The 19,240-nt window shown below is 39.2% G+C and overlaps 1 protein-coding gene across 1 annotated transcript; it reads left to right on the top strand.

Annotated features, from left to right (window-relative positions):
* The first annotated feature begins 5,640 nt into the window (after positions 1-5,640).
* Positions 5,641-10,492, top strand: FGF20 (fibroblast growth factor 20). The gene is made up of 3 exons (XM_027635997.1): positions 5,641-5,959; positions 8,239-8,342; positions 9,435-10,492. Exons 1-3 carry the CDS (start codon positions 5,656-5,658, stop codon positions 9,678-9,680), a joined length of 654 nt encoding a protein of 217 aa, XP_027491798.1. The 5' UTR covers positions 5,641-5,655; the 3' UTR covers positions 9,681-10,492.
* Positions 10,493-19,240: the final 8,748 nt, after the last annotated feature.

The following is a 19,240-nucleotide window of genomic DNA, read 5'->3' as shown; positions in this document are numbered from 1 at the left end:
CCGCCGCCGCCCCACAGCCGCCGCGCCGGCGGAGCGCCGGGCACGGGCCCCAGGCGGCGGCGCCACCGCAGGAGGGAGCGCAGGGCGGCCATGGCCCCCTCCGCCCCAGCGCCGGGCGCTCCGAGCCCCCGGTGCCGGCAGAAGCCTCGCGAGAAGCGGGGAAGGGGAGGGGAACCGGGCGGCCCCGGCAGGCCCCGCCCCGCCCGCGCCACCGGGCGCCCCGCGGGCACCGCGCCGGGATCCCGGCTGCCGGCTCCGGGGGTAAGCAGCAGCCGGCGCGGGATGTGCGGTGCCACTGGCGGGCCGCCGCCAAGTTAGTGGAGATAGGAGGTGGTCAGACCAAACACGAAGAACGGGCACGACCCTGGATCCACCCAGTTGAAGCCAAAGTGCCTGGGAAAGGGATGCGTGGGAACTGCCGCGACTGCGGGCAGAGCTGGCGCGTGTGCCGTGGGTCCTCGGTAACGTGCTCTAGAGCCTGACCGCGTGATTCCAGGGCCGTGCTCCCAAGGGAGTGTGCCGCACGACGCAGCAGATGTATCTTTGCCATGTCGGCAGCCTCTCCTCTGAAAAATACTCTTGGCGGGAGGTAGCCTCCTTAGCATAACCAAGCAGTAGTTAAAGACCAGTGGTGAAAGATGAGCGTGGTCTTTTGTCCCTACCTGGTGCTGATGGGCGATACACTTCGTCAGGCATTTCATGTTAGGCCGTTCTTCCATGGTACAACCTGCATCACCCCCTAGGTTTCCTTGAAACTTCATAAATTGCAAACAAACACTTCAAGACATAGCACACTGTATGGCATTTTTTTGCAATGGCCAGGTAGAGCCTCAGTCTTTTTCTTTTGTACGTAACTTTTTTCCCAAGTTTCAGCCTATTATGCTTTTTTCCCTCCTAAATCTTTGATGGCTTTGTATATTATTATGAAAAAGATTTTGGGAAATACACAAACCATAACTCATTTCAATAGCTTTAAGACACTTTCATGCATTTTCATATTCTAAAAAATTCAGGGAAGAGTGTGGCTGTGTTTGTCAACGAACAGTCTGTCAGATCATGCAACTCTAAGCATGGCCATGGTTGAATTTCCTCAGAGCTACAGCTGGAAAGGCAGGTATCTGGGCTGAATGATAGGTTTACTGCATTTCTTTCAATATTTTAGAATACTGTAAGCAAATTCATCCCTCAAGTAATTTCCTTGACTTCATTATTCCCATCTGTCAAAAACTTTTTTTAAATTTTTTTTATCTACGCTTTATTTTATAGTATGTTGTATGTATGATTCCCAGTCAAAAGTCGTTTCCAAATCTGAGTTATATCTGTGTACTAAATGACTAAAAGCCAATATGTAGGTGGTCAAGGCAATAATAGTTTCAGATGCTTAACATGACTGAAATTGGAGTACTTTTCCTGCGGTTACATGACTAACCATCTAGTCTGTAAGATTCTGTAGAATGTGTCTCGAACCTTTTCAGTTCTAGCTGCCTCATTAGAAGACATCATTCACCAATACCATTACCTTTTTCAAACAGCCTACTTTTTCTGTTTGGCTGGGAAAGAAACCACTTTTGGTCAGTGTAGTGTCCCAAAGTAAAGCTGTTAGGAGCTCATCAATCATGTAAACTGTGGACGTGAACCATGATTTATCTCCCTGTTCACATTGTTTCCCTGAAATTGGTAAGACACATTTTAATGACTTTTCAATAACACCTTTAGGCTAAATTTTTTTCACTTCAAAAAATCCAATACACATCTGCAGCTACTTACACCTGGATATATTAGTCAGAACCTCCCTGGTGAGCTATTTGCTCAAGAACAAGAGCAAAATTTATTCGTGCAGCGAGTCAAAAAACATAAGCTGCCTGCACATCTTATATACACAGATTCAGAAAGCATGTAATTTAAAGAAATCAAGGCGGTTTTAAGCCAATGATTCACTTAGAGAACTAATAAAGAAGCTGCCAAAGGAGGCATTTGAATGTTGATATATGGAAACAGTCTATTCTCACTGGATGTAACCATGTAAATGTGTGCTTGCTACCTAGCTTCTCCGTTGCATTCTGCTTATACAGGAGTTTATTCATGTGTGTCCGCAAAAACATGGACAAAAAAAATCAAGAATCTTAAAAAAGCCCTATGAATTTCTGACTTAATTTAAAGAAATAAAACAAGAAATGAAGGTGTAAGAAATGCAGAACTCCCTTTCCATAGGAAAAGTTTTTTTCAGCATAGTTTTTCTCTCATTTGAGTTTTTGAAAATAGGTAGATATATTTATATATACATGTATGCATACATACCTGCAACTGTATCTGTTCGGAAGAGAAAGTTGTGAATGTTTTTTAAATCTGCGTGTATTGCATTTTAAAAGCTTTTGATCATCAGACTATGACCTGATTTCTACACGGAGCCTTTGAAAAGGTTCTGTTCTTTCTAGTAAATTCTGCACAAAAATACACCTTGTTTCACTCAGACTTGCAGTGCTCAGAAAGGCACTTGCATCTTCTGCATGTTCTGCTTGCCTTGTTGAAAGTAGCCAACCATGTTTTCTTGTCCAAATCAAGGAAGAATCTTGAACTGACCATGATACGCAGGTATCTGTAGCTGGACATATCCTTTTATGTTATACTTGGTGTTTTTTGTTCTGCCAAGTGTTTTCTTTCTCATGTATTCATGAACCCTCCCAGTATTTTATTATGTCATTAAAAGTTTATGGCTGGCACAGCGGTGTTGTAAGAGAGTTCTAAAATTAATAAAGATGAAATAAATTGCAGGACATACGGTTTTATAACAACCAGGATCTTTATAGATACATAGATCTCTCTCTCTTTCTATCTATCTATCTCTATATATAGACTATCTGTGAAAGATTGCAGTCCCTTGCTTTGTCCACTCCCTTTGTAGGCACCAGGTTTTGCTTATGACAACATGCTATTCTTGGTAAATATACAGTAATTATATTGTCTATAGAAGCCAGAACTACTTGCTATGAAAATAAAAACTCAACCACATATGTATTTGTTCAATGACACTGAAAGTGCCGTCTCTAGGAAGTATACGTGGAGTTGATTAGATTGTACTGTATACTTTAAGTTGAATTATGTACTCTTGTAAAAACTCTCTTCCAAATTATTTAACTTCCCATGGTAGAGCCTCAGAAGGTGCAAAAAAAAATCTTTAGTGTTATCTTTTCCTGTCACATGACTAGTGCAAACACACAAAAAAAATCTTATCTTTTTGTTTCTTTTCTGGTACTTTATAGAACAGCATAACCGGTTTAGTGCCCAGACATTAAAGACTCCACTCGGAAAAGATCGATGTTGGGTATTCCACTCTACTTTAAATGTTTCCATTATATAACAGGAAAGACCCCATAAGGGTCTTTCAGTGTGTGATGGCTGAAGATTTTTTTTATTTTAAAAAGCCATCCTTCTCTACTGGAGACAGTGGTGCCATCTGACCAGAAAACCCCTATACTATTTGTAGGACTCGAAGGTTCTTCTTGCACCCAGGAACAGTACCTGTACAGGAGCATCTTTAGGCTGAGAAGAATATACCTCCTCCATTCAGCTGTACCATCCTAGTGCATGTACTGCAACTCAGCAGCTGTGATGAGCAGTTTCATCTTGACCTGCCAGTCATGTCAATAAAAATACTTGATGTGTGTTTCAAACGTTTTAGGTATATTTGAGTAATCAGTGTACAGGCTACTTGAGAAATAGGTGCCATATAGATTATTCAGCTTTGATCTATTTCTTTGATTTAGCACTACAATTAAGTAGATTTGCTTCAAAGAGAAAGCTCATTGGTTGATGTTTTACACTGATGTGATAATGTTTACACAGATGTGCTTTGAAATCTCGATTATGGTGGATTTTTGGGTCCCACCACATGACAGGCTCCTGTTATCTAAAAGGTAAAATAATATAACATCTATCTGTAACTGCCTTCAGAGCAGGTCTGCCTGTGCTCTCTTCTGAGGTGATTTATCTGATCATTGTATTTAGCATTAATTTTTTCAGTTTTAAATCCTTCCACAGTAAATCACTTGCTTTAAAGCAGCCTTTTTATAATTCAGGTGCACACAGGGGCAGTACTTAGGACTGCAGTGATGAAAAGGTGTAGCATTACCTGCTTTAAAGCACCTGCCAATTAATTAGCCCTATACTCTCCGTAGCAAATAAAGGTAAGCAATCAAATCCATTTGATCTCTCAGATTTAGACTGTGACTGAAAAGACCACGAAGCAAGACGGGAGAACTAATCTCTCATGATTCTCTGCAACTTTTTTGTTTAAATGAAACCTTAAACTGCCAAGTGATTCTCTTGAACTTTTAAAAGAATTAACTATGAAAGATCTTTGCATTTTATACTCTAATACTGTGTTTTAACACAGGCAAGGAACTGCATTGCATTCTTAAATGCTAAGATGGGTCATGTCATTTCAGCCCTAAAATTCATTAGACCTTACAGAAAAAACAGGAAAGATAGCAAAAGTTAAGCTCTTAGATTTAATATAACATTGTTTTACCATTGCTGATAATGAATGAGCATGTGTTCCACCAATGCATTTGCATGCATGAACTATTCTAATTTGGGGATGAAAAAAAAGCATATGCTCATCTCGAACAGGACAGCAAAGTGCCAAACTCTTTCAAAACGCTGTGGAAAGACAGCAGGGAACTTTCAGTAGATGATATTGCTAATTTGTGATGTTCCCAGACTTTGGCTATGGGCCCGATGCAAAACCCCAAAGAAGATGGATTAGATGAGCCACCTCTCAATCTTTCTTTCTTTTTCTCGGCAAGTTTTGAAAATATGTGTTGCAAGCAATGTGTTGCCCACTTATGTTTTTAAGACCTCCTGTCAATACCCAAATGCTATAGATCAGTTTCATGTCACATTAATGATAAATTAAATGTAAGGGAGAATTTGCAGAGGGGAAAACACCTTCCTTGACTATGCCAATTTCTTTAGAAATCCCCGTCCTTGTAGTTGAAGTGATAAAAGGGAAGGGTAATGCATGTACATTTTATTAGCGTTTTAGAAACAAGGAGTAAAACTGTCAGATCTTTGTTTTTTTTCTTTCATGTGTGTCTGGGCAGGTCTAACCCTCAGGTAACGCCCTTTCTCCTTCTTCCCTCCTGCCTCTCCTTGCACCTGTCCACGTAATGCTCCGCCAGCTCCCGCCCGGGACCCGCTCCCGCCCGCCCCCCGCTGCCCGCTCCGCGCCGGGGCCGCGCCCGCGCCGCGCGTGTGCGCGCCCGTCAGTGCCCGGCTGCGCGCCGGGGGCGCGCCCGGAGCCCCCTCCCCGCCGTCAGCGCAGATCAGAGGAAGGTGCGAGCGGAGTTGGAGCCGGTTTACAATTTCAAACGCGGCCTCCCCGCAGCGCCTTCATTAGCATATGTCAGGGGACCGCCGTACATATATACACGCGCGCGGGGCGTATGAACAGCACCCCGCTGCTCTGCTCGCACCAGCTCGGCTCAGCTCGGCTTGGCTTAGCTTGGCTCAGCTCAGCACGGCTCGGCTCCGCTCGGCCCTGCCGGCTCCCCATGCTTGGGGCTCCGCGGCGCACCCCCACATGCCCACCGGGAGAGGCCGGCAGCCGCTCTCCGCCGCCGCCGCCGCGCCCTAGCCCGCTCGCCCCGCGCCCCCATGGCTCCGCTGGCCGAGGTGGGCGGCTTCCTGGGCGGCCTGGACGGCCTGGGGCAGCCGGTGGGTGCCCACTTCTTGCTGCCGCCCGCCGGGGAGCGCCCGGCGCTGCTCGGGGACCGGCGCGCCCCGGCGGAGCGGGCGGCCCGCGGCGGCGCGGCAGCGGCGGCGGCGGCGGCGGCGGCGGACCTGGCGCACTTGCAGGGCATCCTGCGGCGGCGGCAGCTGTACTGCCGCACCGGCTTCCACCTGCAGATCCTGCCCGACGGCAGCGTGCGCGGCACCCGCCAGGACCACAGTCTCTTCGGTAGGCGACATGGCCCCGGCGTGTGCGTGTGTGTGCGCGCTACCACACGCGGGTGCGTGTCTGTGCGGGTGCTGGTTTGTGTGTTCGTGTCTGCGTGTAAACGAGTCTCTCTGTACCTGGACGTGAGCAGTCGTGCTCTTGGGAGAAAGGTGTGATACTGGTGATGCTGAGGCAGGTGGATGAGCCCTCAGTACCGGCTTCACCCTTCGGCATTAGCCCATGGGGTCTGCACAAGGGCAAGGTAGCGAGGGAGGGTTGCTCATTCCATGAGAGCCAGGAGATGGGCATGTGTTCTTTGCTCAGCCTATGCTGGGGATCTATAAGCACATGCGTGTGCTTGCAGGTTTAGTGGAGTGGGAAAAGTCGCGGGTCAGGCCGATCATTTTTCTATTCGCTATAGGTGTCAAGCTTCTTGAGTCTTTGTAGAATAGTATAGGTCACGGACCTGGGCACGCTGATACTTAGGCTGCATTAGACTGCTCTGCTTCACAGGACTGAACGTTGAAGCTGAGGAGCCTAAAATGCCTCTTTGCTCAAATGCTTAAAATGCTTCCCAGTCAGGTTTCTCTGTCAATAAACAGAGAAAGAGGTGAACACAACCCCCAAAAGTAAACGTTTCCTGAGATATGAGAGTAAAACCTAAATATTAGTTGTAGAAACTGGACATCTGAACAAACCTCCTTTTGTCAACTACACATGACTTTTGGTGTATATTGATTCAGCAGTCCTAAAAAGGTGATTAAAGAGTTTCCTATCATCCTCCCCATAGTCAAAACAATCTGCTGAAATGGCTCTTAATTGCTTTTATAACACATGGATGTTCTAAGAAGTAGAAAAACGGTAGTCAAACAGATCTTCTCAGAAGGAAGTTTTCCTACAGCTTGTAAACATGAAGTAAATCTTTGCTTTAAAAGGAAAATCAAGTTAGCCCCAGATCTAACATTTACTGGGCTTTTTAGAATTGTACTATCTTTATTCTACTGCTGTTCTCAGTAAGTTTGTCTGATCTGGTTTCTTTGTGGGTTGTATCACCTGCTATCGTAGTTTTGGAAAAGGGTGGCTTTGAAAGTGATATCAGAAAGACATAATACCTCCACCTCCTTTATGGGACTTTTTGCTTTAGCAAGTGAAAAACTAGGATGATTTATGTGTGATAAGAGTTTTTAATGCTTACTCTTTGCAAAGGATTTCTTATTTTGTTGTAGTTTTTAATATAACTAAGAAACCTGCCAAAGTTGAATTAAAATTCAAAACATTTTAAATTATCACATAGTCTGGACAGTCCATCTGTCTGAGAGTGAAAATTGTCCTGAAATTGTAAATAGTAAGTCGACAAAAAGTCATAATGAAATGCCTTATTTAAAACTACTTATCTTAGATTCAGATCTTTTTTTAATGTTTTGTGGTTTAATTGCTGAACAGCAAAATCTTAGGCATGATTCTAGCACAACTTCTTTTTGAGGCTTTGTTTACATTGTTAACAACTTCCAAAAAGCCAGTTCACACGTTCCCTTTCTTTCATGTTTTGTATATACTGTAATCTGTGCATATCGATTGGTTAAGTATGTTGGCCTACCCTTGCCAAATTCAGGCTTCAAATAGTACCTCATCTCTCAAATACTTTATTTTATTAATATATATTACATTTTTGGGCAAATGTAATATAAATAATGTTGTAATCCAAACAGCAGCAAAAAAAAAAAAAGGCAGCACATTTCATATACTTAAAAAGCCTGTACTGAAGACAGCAAGTTGTGTCAAGAGGTGTGGGCTCATATGCTAGATAAGATGTTTGGCAAATACTTTTTTTTTTCTGTGGGTAGATATGAAATTCCCATCTGTACTTTGATTTCCATTCAAATGATCTAATAATGGATGTGGTTTTTTAAGATAACTCTATAGAAGTAAAATATGATTTCAGGCAATTCAATCCTATCTTCCAGTGTTTGAATAGGCAGTTTAGCAAATAGTGTACAATCATTCTAGATTCCAACAGCAGAGTACTGATGACTTTAGCCTTGTGCTGAATAAATCCTTTCATATTCAACATTGAAAAAAAGTTTCTAAAATAATGTAGGATTCATGTTCCTAGATGAGGCTTCTCAAACTGCTTTCCTGTGAATGTTGAGTGCATTTCCATATAGTATTTGAAATTTCAGAGAAAGTAGACCACATTTATTATAGTATGTACATTTTCTTGTTTTCAGTTGTGGTTTTGGATGCTATGGATTGTGTGCTTATGAAATGAATTAAAGCAATCCTTTTTTTTTTTCTTCCAGGTATCCTTGAATTCATCAGTGTGGCAGTGGGACTGGTCAGTATTAGAGGCGTGGACAGTGGTCTTTACCTTGGAATGAATGAGAAAGGAGAACTCTATGGCTCTGTAAGTATCACATCCGTGTCAGCTCATACATCTTGAGGTTTTGATTCACTTCTTAACATTATGCAAACCCCTCAAGAAACTAACATAGCTTTCAAAACACTAACATTTTTTCCTGTTCAAATGTGTAGTATATTTTTGAAGTATACAGTGTCTTTGGATACTAAAGATTCAATGGGAAAAGTTTCTCTATCCTAGATAAAGAGAACTGAAAAGAGATATTCCTCTTAAATAATGACAAAAATAGATAAATTAAATAAGTTATTGGAACAGCATTTACATTATGTGCTATCTAATTTTATTTTATGAATTCTGTAAATGTATCATAGTGCATACTCTCTCATCAAAAACATAAAATGCAACTGGAAAAAAGTTAGAAGGATAGTTTGAACAAATAAATGACAATTAATGTAATACCTGGCTTACTTTATGTATAGTTTAATGCTCCTTTAAAAATCAGCAGGTGGTGTTTCCAGGTACCAAGTTTACAACATGAAAGCATTGTTGCAAATTTTCTCTTGGGGAAAAGAGCATAATAGCATATGTCACAAATAAGTACCATTGTTATTTGAAAAATCTGAATGGTGCAAGAGTACTGGCAGTATCTTAGATCCCAACTGGAATATTTGTGTTTAGAATGAAAATAAGCTTGTACTCGTGACAGTGGATTTGCATCTGTTAAATAACTTCAACAAAATAGATTTTTACCATACTATCAGTCCTACTCTATTCCTTTCAGGTTTTAAAACATCTTGAGATAAAAGATGTTTTTTCTCCACTTTGGTTATGGTTATTCCAGTTGAAAATGTGAGAAGTGATGCACACCACAAAGAACATATGGAAATACCTTCCTGATATGTTATAGTGCACCTGAGTCCCTCCACCAAATCTCATTTCTAGAACAGTAGTGAGACAGAACTCTACATAATATAGTTCCTGGAAATATGATGAATTTTAATTAAATAATAAATAAGTAATACTTTCTTAAGCGAGTGTTATCTAACTCATGTTTAAATCCAAAATTGTGTACTTACAATTTCATGTCTTCAGATATCTAGTGACAGCTTAACATATTTTTCTTTGCTCTTTCTGCAGGAGAAACTAACTTCTGAATGCATCTTCAGGGAACAGTTTGAGGAAAACTGGTACAACACTTACTCATCCAATGTGTACAAACATGAAGATTCAGGGCGGCGATACTTTGTAGCACTTAACAAAGATGGTACTCCCAGAGATGGGACAAGGTCCAAAAGACACCAGAAGTTCACACATTTCTTGCCCCGGCCTGTGGATCCTGAAAGAGTTCCAGAACTGTATAAAGATGTGTTAGGATACAACTGAAGAAGGAAGCAGCTTTGGAAAAGACCCAAACTGGAGCTGTTGCCCCTGCTTTCCTGGCAATGCGAGCATGAGGAACCTGCAGAGGTCTAGAATGTTGGATGCAAAGAAGCTACTTTGTGAAGGCAAGCCTCTGTTTTCTAACCTTTGGATTTAGGAGGCAAAACCTTAAAGCTGAGAGTGGACCAACCTCCTTGAAACTTGTGATTTGTTTGGTAGCCAGTAACCAGAGGGAAGTGTGACTTTTAAAAATAACAAACTCTTGGAAATTTTGTCTGGATTATCTGTGGTCTGTAGATTAGCAAAGAACTGCCTACATCCTATGAATGACACAACGGCGGGAAGAAACAGAAAGAAATGTACTGTAAAATAATAATAAATCCTGAGAACTGTATATGAAGTTTTACTGGCTCCGCTTTAGTGATGGACGTTAGATGTCAATACATCGTAGTCAGAGCTGGAACTTTTCTCCAGGATGGACCTATTTATACATCTCCAGATAGCATATATTTATTTTATATATTTATTTATTAAAGAGTTTATTTTTTACTGGGATATGAAGAGAATACAACCCCTAACCCCAACGAGAAATCATTTACAGTGCCAATATTTACTCTAAATAGAGTCATGATACAGAAGTGACATTACATAGAAAATCATTCAAAATCTGAACATTCATATTTCATTGCTTATCAGTTACAGATAAGTTTATATTTTATGCACGTACCATTGCCTTGTAACTGTCTTTATTTGGAAAAGAATGTTTAATTTTCTTTACCAATGAAGAGTGCCTTACAGATCTGTATGAAATTCAAATGCACATTTAAAAAGGGAATTAAAAATTATTTCACTTTATTTGGTTTACTGTTATTTTTAAATTGAGAGTCTCTTAGCACAGTATGTGTAACATTTCAAACCTGCAAAAATTGTGAAGAATGTATTGCAGTTACCTTGAAAGAAAAAGTAGTATTAGCTCTTCAAATCTTGACTCAAATCACAACATGCTTGATAGTTTTTTGCCAAAGGGTTCCTGCTATCTTTACTAACACACAAATAACTATTCTCTGTATTACTTGAAATTTTTGTGTAGGGTTCTCATCGCTATATAAGATGTTTTAATTATATTTCTTATTAATATGCTTAAGGGGAAACAAGTTCAGAGTATGAAGTTTTTGATATTGCTGAATGAAAAGCTTCTATAAGTGAAGGTCACTTCTCCACTGAGTACAGAGAAGCATAAGAAGACAACTTTCTTATCTCAATTCCCCATTTAGGGAATACTTTCAACATAAGTTTTTCTGTGAAAAGTGTCAGGACAAAAAATGAGCTGTATCTGAGCTGGTTCCAGGTACACAACAGGTATATTGCACTAATTCAATTCAGAACTGTCAGTTATGAAGCACAAACTCATCTGCATATTAACTGAGGGGAAAGTCTGCTCTCTGCAAGAATACTAAGGGTTAATGACAGACCCTATATGATTTAGACCTAAAGCTGCTGAAGCTTGCTCTCAGATGATTGCCACCTGCATGGACAAGGTTGGCCTAGGAGAAGGATTACAGAAAAGGAAATTCAGGAGAGGGCAACAGTATTTGTACTGTACCAGAGGTGGTCTCATGTTTCAGAGCCAATGCTCCCAGTGGGCTCCAGCTCAAGATAACTGTTTCATTCAGTTTTATGGAATTGTATATGGTTCAAGTACTGCACATGCATCATTTAAATAAAATTAAGGTATTGATGAAAAACATTTTCTGGTATATAGCACGCTTGCTAGAACCATTGCTGTACCAGAACTTCTTCCAATCTGCAGTGAGAAGTGGATGAGCGTAGATTATTGATGGACTGTAGACAAACTCATTTTACTCTCTGCCAAATAGAAATGCAACGCAGGTCCACAAATGCATGTTTCAGTGCTTTGTGGTTAGCAATATGTAACTTACTAAGGTTAAATATTTCATTTAAATGTTCTGAAAAATAGGAAGATCTACAGTGCATCGAAAATGGCTTAGTAAAATAATGTTGTAATGGACTTCAATTTAACTTAATGATTTTATGGGTGGCGCTGAGTCCCATTAGTAATACGTCAATAGCTAAAGACAAAAGTATATGCTTTAAATAGAAAAAATTTTCTTCTATATCTTAAAAAGTAATTTGTTCCATGTAAGTTGTGTAAAAAAGGAGTAGCTGCTGCTCAGGATATAATTCCCATGAGTTTCTGCTCAACACTCAGTGTTTAACCATACCAGTAAGAGTTATCTTTCTTTGGATCTCCACAATAGTAACTGAGGACAACTTTAAATGGTGAATAATTGGCTGAAACTTCTGGATCCAAACACCTACCCAACATATAGATGAACAAGAGTGATATATGCTTGCCCCATTCCCATTTTAGATATATGCAAATAATCCTTGAACAAAATGTAATGGAGCGGATACTGTGGTGATGAATGACTGTACAAAACCTCCAGACCATTGAAAAACTGTCACAGCCTCCATTTTAGTTTTAGTGTATTACCATTGAAGAAATACCTTGAATTTTCCTATTTCATTTTACAGCAGCATTTATTTGCTCTCTGTTAAATTTTGTCCATGATGTTCAGATGCATTTAACATTTTCCTGATTTGAAAATGGTGGATGCAAAAGCAACACTTAAAACTATCTTCTTTCACATTTTAATAGACTAATAGCTTTAGTTGTTGGTTGGGTTTTTTGTGTGTGGTTTTCACTCCCACTGCAGAAAGTCCAACAGGATAGAGGGAGAAGTTTGTTCTGTTTAACCAGTAGAATTAATGATCTAGTTTACCACTCATTACATTTTGCATAACTCTATCAATCTGAAGGCTGTGGGCTGTCCTTAATACTATGAAGAGGGTAATCAGAAGAAGATGACATTATTCAAGGTTCAGAGGAAGTATCTGAAAGCAGAGAAAATGCCACATCTTGAAATAAATCCCTGTATGATTGACTGCCCCATTTCTGCCTTTGCTTTTTTTTTTTTTTTTTCTCCCTAGGGAAGGTGAACCAATCAAGGCAGTTAATACAGTTTGTGTAGCAGTTGCAGCCCCACTTTCTGCTTCCCATGGATTCTCCTATTAGCTGTAAAACTTGGCCTTTTGATCTCTGAGTAGGCTGGAAATTGAGTGCTCCATGCCAGTTCTGTGTTTCTTCATATATTTTGGGTTTTGTTGTTCTCTTTTCCAAGTTGTGTCAGAAATAATATACTGGCCATACAGAATATTTTCTGAAATCCAGGAGGAACCTTGACTTCTGAGCATATTTGGAGTGAAATTGTTACTTCTGTTAATGCAGAAAATAGAATTCTTAACAGTCTTCTGTGGAAGTTTTTCAGTCGTAATAGTTAGTGGATGTAGGAGAACCCAAATCCTTCTGGAAATGGGTATTTTTTGTTAGATGCACTTGTATAATCAGGAAAAGTGGACAGCTAGTCTAAAAGGTGCACAGTCCTTTTATTGGTCTGAGCCATTTGTGTTTGCCTAGAGCAGTTTGTTCCTGTCCATATCTTTGTGTTTTCTATCATAAGCTTATTGATATTATCTTTCACACTCAGGTGTAACAGCCACCTTCACTGCTTCTATCTGAAAGTCCAAATCACTGGTGAGGCCATGCATTCTGGTAGCACTCCAGGGTTGGGCAGAATTTACTTTCTGGCATGTGAGGGTCATTTAACATATTCATAACAGCTTTCATTTCCAGCTACTTTAGTTTATTGATGTACTTTGTTAACTCTTTTTTTCATAGCCATCCAATCTAGCTTCGGTAACTTTATCAAGTTTACCTGAACACAGGCCTTTAGCAGCGGCTATAAGGGCAATGTTTGTGATTTATTTATTCTTATCTGCTTATGTTATCTTAATAGTACTACTGTGCCTTGGTTCTAGTTATACTACTGCAAACCATTAGGTTTGCCTTACTCCTTTTTCCATACAGCAAAGACCTAAACAGAGGTAAGACAATTTTATATACCATAAATGAATCTTTACTATTGCCTTAGTGCACTGGAACAAGCCTGTGTCAGGTACTGAGAACACTGTGGTAGGATGCTTAAGTTCTTCTTATCTTGCTATATGGAGATGCTATTGGTAAGGAGATCTTTTGGAGATATTTACTGTATTTGTTCTTTCACTTTTCATGTAAGAAAAATGATTCACTTCGTAACTGTTCAAATCTCTGCAATTATTTGGTGTTTTTTTTAGTAATGGATCCATTTGAAGGTTCAAGTTATATGGACATAACAACAGCTGCGTGAGATAAGACAGTACCACATTTTCTGTGCATTGGGAGGAGAATAAGACATATATTCTGGGCATTCTCCTCTATCAGTTCTCCTCTGGGCTATTTCCTTTTATGAGGCAGAAAAGAATTATACATTTCACAGTTGAAGAACATGATAGTGGAATTCAGCCATTCCTGATAAACCTACACTTTATCAGACATTTCTCTCAAAACAATTTCTTTAGCAGTAGTAGTATGTTCACCTTCTGTGGTGGAATTGTTGCTGTTAGGGTACCTGATGTCAGTGTACATCTGGATGTACATGGGCTTGTCTCAGTACATGACAATAAATGCATTGCTAGAGAGAGAAGGAGAATGTTCTGAAGTTGTTATGTACCGTGAAATTGGTGATCAGGGAAGTTTGGTTTATGGCATTGGTTTTAACTCAGTTTTTGAAACAAAGTTTTGCAGTTTTGACAATCCTATATGGGTTCTTAACATTCAGAGATTCATAGGCAGAAAACAGAAAGGTGTAGAAGTTTCTCAGGTAGGACATACTTAACCATGACATCTGAATAAGTTGTGCACAAAGAGGAAGAGAAAAAAATCCACACAGGGAAGAGGTCAAACAGTTACTTCTATTACCAGTTGGAGAGATATTAAGTTTCAAACAGAAAGTGTTTGGCAGGTTGCCAAAATAACTGTTTCATCTGCAACATGATAAGACACTAGAACCATTCTGGAAGTTCAGGAAAAAGAAAAAAATACTGATTTAAAGCAGTGGTGACAGTATCTCTCTGTATTTTAAATATATCAAAAAATACTATTGGTAATGTTCTCTTATTATAGCAAGTCTCTCATAAATGCAATTCATGGGGAGAGAAGTAAGAGTGTTAGGCAGTCTTTTGACAGTAAGCTTAGTAAAAATCTTCCTGTGATAAAATCCTGGTTTATATATTTTGTCTTGTTGTGGGAAAACTGAACCATATTTTATTCCCACTTAAAATACCATAACCCACGTATTACTTTCATGGATGTCTTCAAGTCAGGAGTGTTAATTGATTTACGAATATAACCCAAGTTAAGTAACATTTTTCTCTCAAATGTAATCTTTTAAATATATATATATCCACTGTAGCATATATTTATGAAAGATGCTTTTCAAATTAGTTACAGGAGTTTCCTTTGTTCCTGGCAATAACACTCTCAGTTGTTGACTGTTTCAGGGGACATATTTGTCTCTTTATTATTCATGCAAGATCTTCCATCCATCTCTAATTCCAGTTGAGCTCTATTGTACCGAAGCTTCTGGATAAAAGCATTAAGTAATATTATCAGCCAATGTTCTGCTAATGCTGATTCTATGTCTTCTAGTTTCCTGGAGTCAGAAAACATAATTTCTTTTTCTAATAGATATGTGGATGGAAGCTTGGTATAAATATGATGGGGGTGAAATTATAGAAGGAGGATATTCTCAGGACTTTTTGCAAACTCTGAGAAGATTGTCACAATTAGTAAGTCTTCCTTACTAGAGAGCCTACTTATCAGGTGGATCATTAAGTTCTGAACTCCAATCAAAAACTCTTTCTCTTTTCACCTGGACAAAGACTGTGTCTTCATCTCCTAGATTTGGCACTACTTTGGCCACCTACTCTTTCTGAAAACTAGCATAATCCAGTGACAGCATGAAAAGTCAGAACAGCACTCTGCTCTTTGTTCTGACTTTTCCTCTAGCTATTCAACCTTGGGCCTATCTATTTAATCTTTATATCTCAATTTCATCACCTATAAGGGGAGAATATGTCTAATTAATCATTAAGCTAAGCAAATACAGAACAGTCTTGTAAGACATATACCTATGTAAATTTGTTAAGAGTTTTTTCCTGATCCAGAATGGGCCTATTAAAATGATCTATCCCTTTGGTAACTTTTAACATGAAGATATGACTGCATGCTTGTAACCTGCTGTATTCCAGATATTATTTAGAGAAGGTTTTGATTTTTAAAATGTCAGATAGTAGCTTTTCCTGTTCAGGAAACTCCTTGTCATGGTTCTACAAAGCTATGCTGTTTTGCTGTCCCTCCAGTCAAACTTTCCAGCTGCAGTTCTTATCCTCTGTGATTTATTGTAGGGATCTGGATACATGATTTTTTTTTTTTATTGATCTCTTTACAGCTAATCCACAGGAATCCTCTTGCTACAATCTTATTCTTCTTTAGAAGAATAAGTAGTATAAAATCTAGTAGATTTTTGCTGTGAGAAGTTTTCTTTGTCCAAGCTTTTCTTAGTGAGAATTCAGTAGTTAACAGTAACCAAATGGTCAGGAAATGCTCCTAATTCTATTATGTTTATGTATAACCTAGACACTATAAACACTAAACCCTGTGTGGCATAGTACCCATCCACTCACAATTTCTCTTTTAGGTCATGGTGCCATGGATACTTTTTCTAAACTCATAAAGTCACCTGAGGTGAGTTTTGGGCTTGTGATTGTTGAACGCTCTAAGGTGCAGTATGAAATGGTCTCATACAGTATGAAATTCTCATTTGACTAGAATTGCCCTATGGCTGTATTCAAGTACTATTACAATCACCACATTGCATTTGAGTTATTACTAAAAATTGAGTCTAAGATACCCACATTTGTGCAGTGGTTGTGGTTTTGTGGCTTGTAACCTCAGTTAACTCCTCAAGCTTACTGTAATGAGGAGGTAAATTCTTTTGTCTAGGAACGTGTCTGCTAATCTTAACTATGTAGAGTGTTCTCCATTCTGTGATGGTGCTAGGCAAATAGCAATAAGACATTTCTGTAGTTTTCTTCATAGCGTATACACCTTGAAAAGCTTAAAACATCTAATTCTAGGTTATTAGCAGTGTATGTCTTAAGCTGTTCTATCTGCCCTCATGTTCTTTAGGTGACTCTTTAGGATGCATTCCCTATCTCTGAGCATCTCTGAAACTGACTTCTTGCAGCTCAGCAATGCTTTTCCAAAAACTCTCTCAAGAGAGCAAAAATAGGATACATCTTATAATCAGGTATCATGTATGTTGCCTTGGGCAATTAGTGCATTAAGGATCAAACCCCAAACCTGTCCTGGCTGTGCAATGTAGTGGCCCTTGCTACCTTTGCATATTTAGGCATCCCCTTGACAGTGTTTCAAATGAAAACAGTGTTTCAAATGAAAGTGGTGAATGACACACAGCACTCTCATAAGTTTTCATATTAAAACAAGAGGTACTATTGTTTCAAAACAGCAAAACTCTTTTATCTCATGAAGAAACTTCAATAGTTCTATGAAAAGTTTGGTTGCTTAAAAAGTTGGTGAGTATGCCCATATGTTTTTGTATGATTCTTCTATGATGCTGGCCAGCAATGATGAAATTAGCATGTTTTGATCTATATACAAGTTGTTCATAAAGAACTTGAAAGAAGTAGTTAGGAAAACCCAAGTGCTGAAACATTTAAGATATACTTTCTGGTCTCACTGTTGTGTGATTGTCAGCCAGGGACTATCATGATCAAGGTAGCTTGCCAATTGCCTGCCATAGTAATAATATTTATTGCTGTAGTGGGGATTTCCTATCAGAGATCTGAAGACAGACTTTTATACATTGTTTCTCCTAGGTAACCTATTCAAATCAGCAGAAGAGATCTGATAGTAAGGGGAAAATAATCAAAAGATATCTATTTTTGACCTTTGGGTTTATTCGAACTTCATTTTTTTTGTTCGAGTTTTCCTTCACATAGCTGATAAAAAAGTTAAGGAAATTGGCTGATGTTCTGCTTTTCTATACAAAATTCATAACTGTTTAATAATATTAAAATTAATGTATTTTACTACTGACTTGTGAGGTATAACATTTTTTTTTTCATACTAACAGAAAGCAGATATATAGAGTTTTGCAGGAAATTAATTTCTTTTAAGTCTGTTGGAAATATATGAGAATACTCATCTAATCAAATCATAATTGGCTAACATTTCTGCTTCTCTTTTCCTAAGACAGATATAGACTGTGTTCCAAAGCACTGAGAACTAACAGGATGGGGTTAACATGTTGTGAACAAAATTCCCAGTCTCATGTCCCTGACTTTTTGCAGAAACTATGCTCTCCACGCAGTTGATTCCCTCCAAAAGCTGATCCATCAGTCATCAGTTCTTCTTCTATGTACATTTTTTCTATATACTCTTGTCTTCCTTTCACAACCACATTCACCTTCATGAACAAATCAGGTCTTCCTAATTACCCATTTTTAACTGTTTTTAGAAACTATAGCAAGAGTTCCTTCTTCATCCAGCGTCTGTTTCATTGAAGAGATCTGGACTTTTCTAATGAAGGCTATGCCCCTGTTGCTTGTATTGTTTAGTGTTTACTGTCAGGGCCAGCTCTGGATTTTGAACAGCTGCCCCTGCTTTTACAAAGGAAAGCATTGCCTTGCCTCCCAAGACATGCCGAATCCCTCAGGCAATGTGGCTACCTTAGCCTCCAGCACTAACACTGGCGTTTCTGTGCAAAGAGATGCTGCTGAGGCAGATGAAGGAGCAAAGCTACAAAGCACAGAGTGCCTGAGTACCATCAGTGTGCTGAGGGGTGTGAGTGGCAGCAAAGGTGTATGCGCAGGGAGGGGAGGCCATGGCAGCCAGAGACAAAAGTGCTTTGCTGGCATTTAACCCCTGGTTATAAAGCTGGAAAGAAGGATCAGAAACTGCCTGGTCTGACCTAGATCTCATTGGCTGTCTATCCTTAAACAGGTGAATTTTTTTCTTTTAAAAACATTCAGTAGAATGTTCACCTTCCATATACTCTGAACTACAGCATCCGAAGCCTCTTGTGGTACAGGTTTTCACATCCCTAAAAGTTCTGTATTTTATTTTCCAGCTAAACAGTCACAAGGGTGATTACTGGCAAACAGTGTGGTGTTTTTCTCACACTCTGCAAAATATATGGGGAACACAAGTTTATTTGATAGAGAATGCTGATCAAACTATAATTTTATAGTATCTTTTTTTTTTTTGTCACCAAAGTCTGATTATACAAATACCTAAAGACTTTGGACTATATATTCAGTCACGATCTGGCACATTCACTCATAGATAAAATATTAGAATTATTAATCTCTGTAGCTTTTCATGTCTACAATTTACACTTAAAATTTCCTAAATTCTTAAATTCTGTAGCACATTAATATTTTCCTAGTATTAAAAAAAACCAAACCAGAGAGATTATGTTCCAATAAATTATTATTTTATTTTAAAACAAAAATATATTAGTAAACAAGAACGGAAAAAAATACAGTTCCTAGCCATGTTGATGGGAAAAACCAGGAAA

The sequence above is a fragment of the Corapipo altera genome, unplaced genomic scaffold (assembly GCF_003945725.1).
Source record: "Corapipo altera isolate COAL_440 unplaced genomic scaffold, ASM394572v1 22b, whole genome shotgun sequence".
NCBI classification, from domain to species: domain Eukaryota; kingdom Metazoa; phylum Chordata; class Aves; order Passeriformes; family Pipridae; genus Corapipo; species Corapipo altera.
This window is presented reverse-complemented; position numbering and strand designations above follow the sequence as displayed.

Excerpts from the sequence above, each read along its gene's own strand:
- FGF20 (XM_027635997.1), top strand. The coding sequence starts at position 5,656 with ATGGCTCCGCTGGCCGAGGTGGGCGGCTTCCTGGGCGGCCTGGACGGC. Across the intron at positions 5,960-8,238 it reads CCAGGACCACAGTCTCTTCG|GTATCCTTGAATTCATCAGT; the intron begins GTAGGCGACATG and ends TTTTTCTTCCAG. Across the intron at positions 8,343-9,434 it reads AAGGAGAACTCTATGGCTCT|GAGAAACTAACTTCTGAATG; the intron begins GTAAGTATCACA and ends CTCTTTCTGCAG.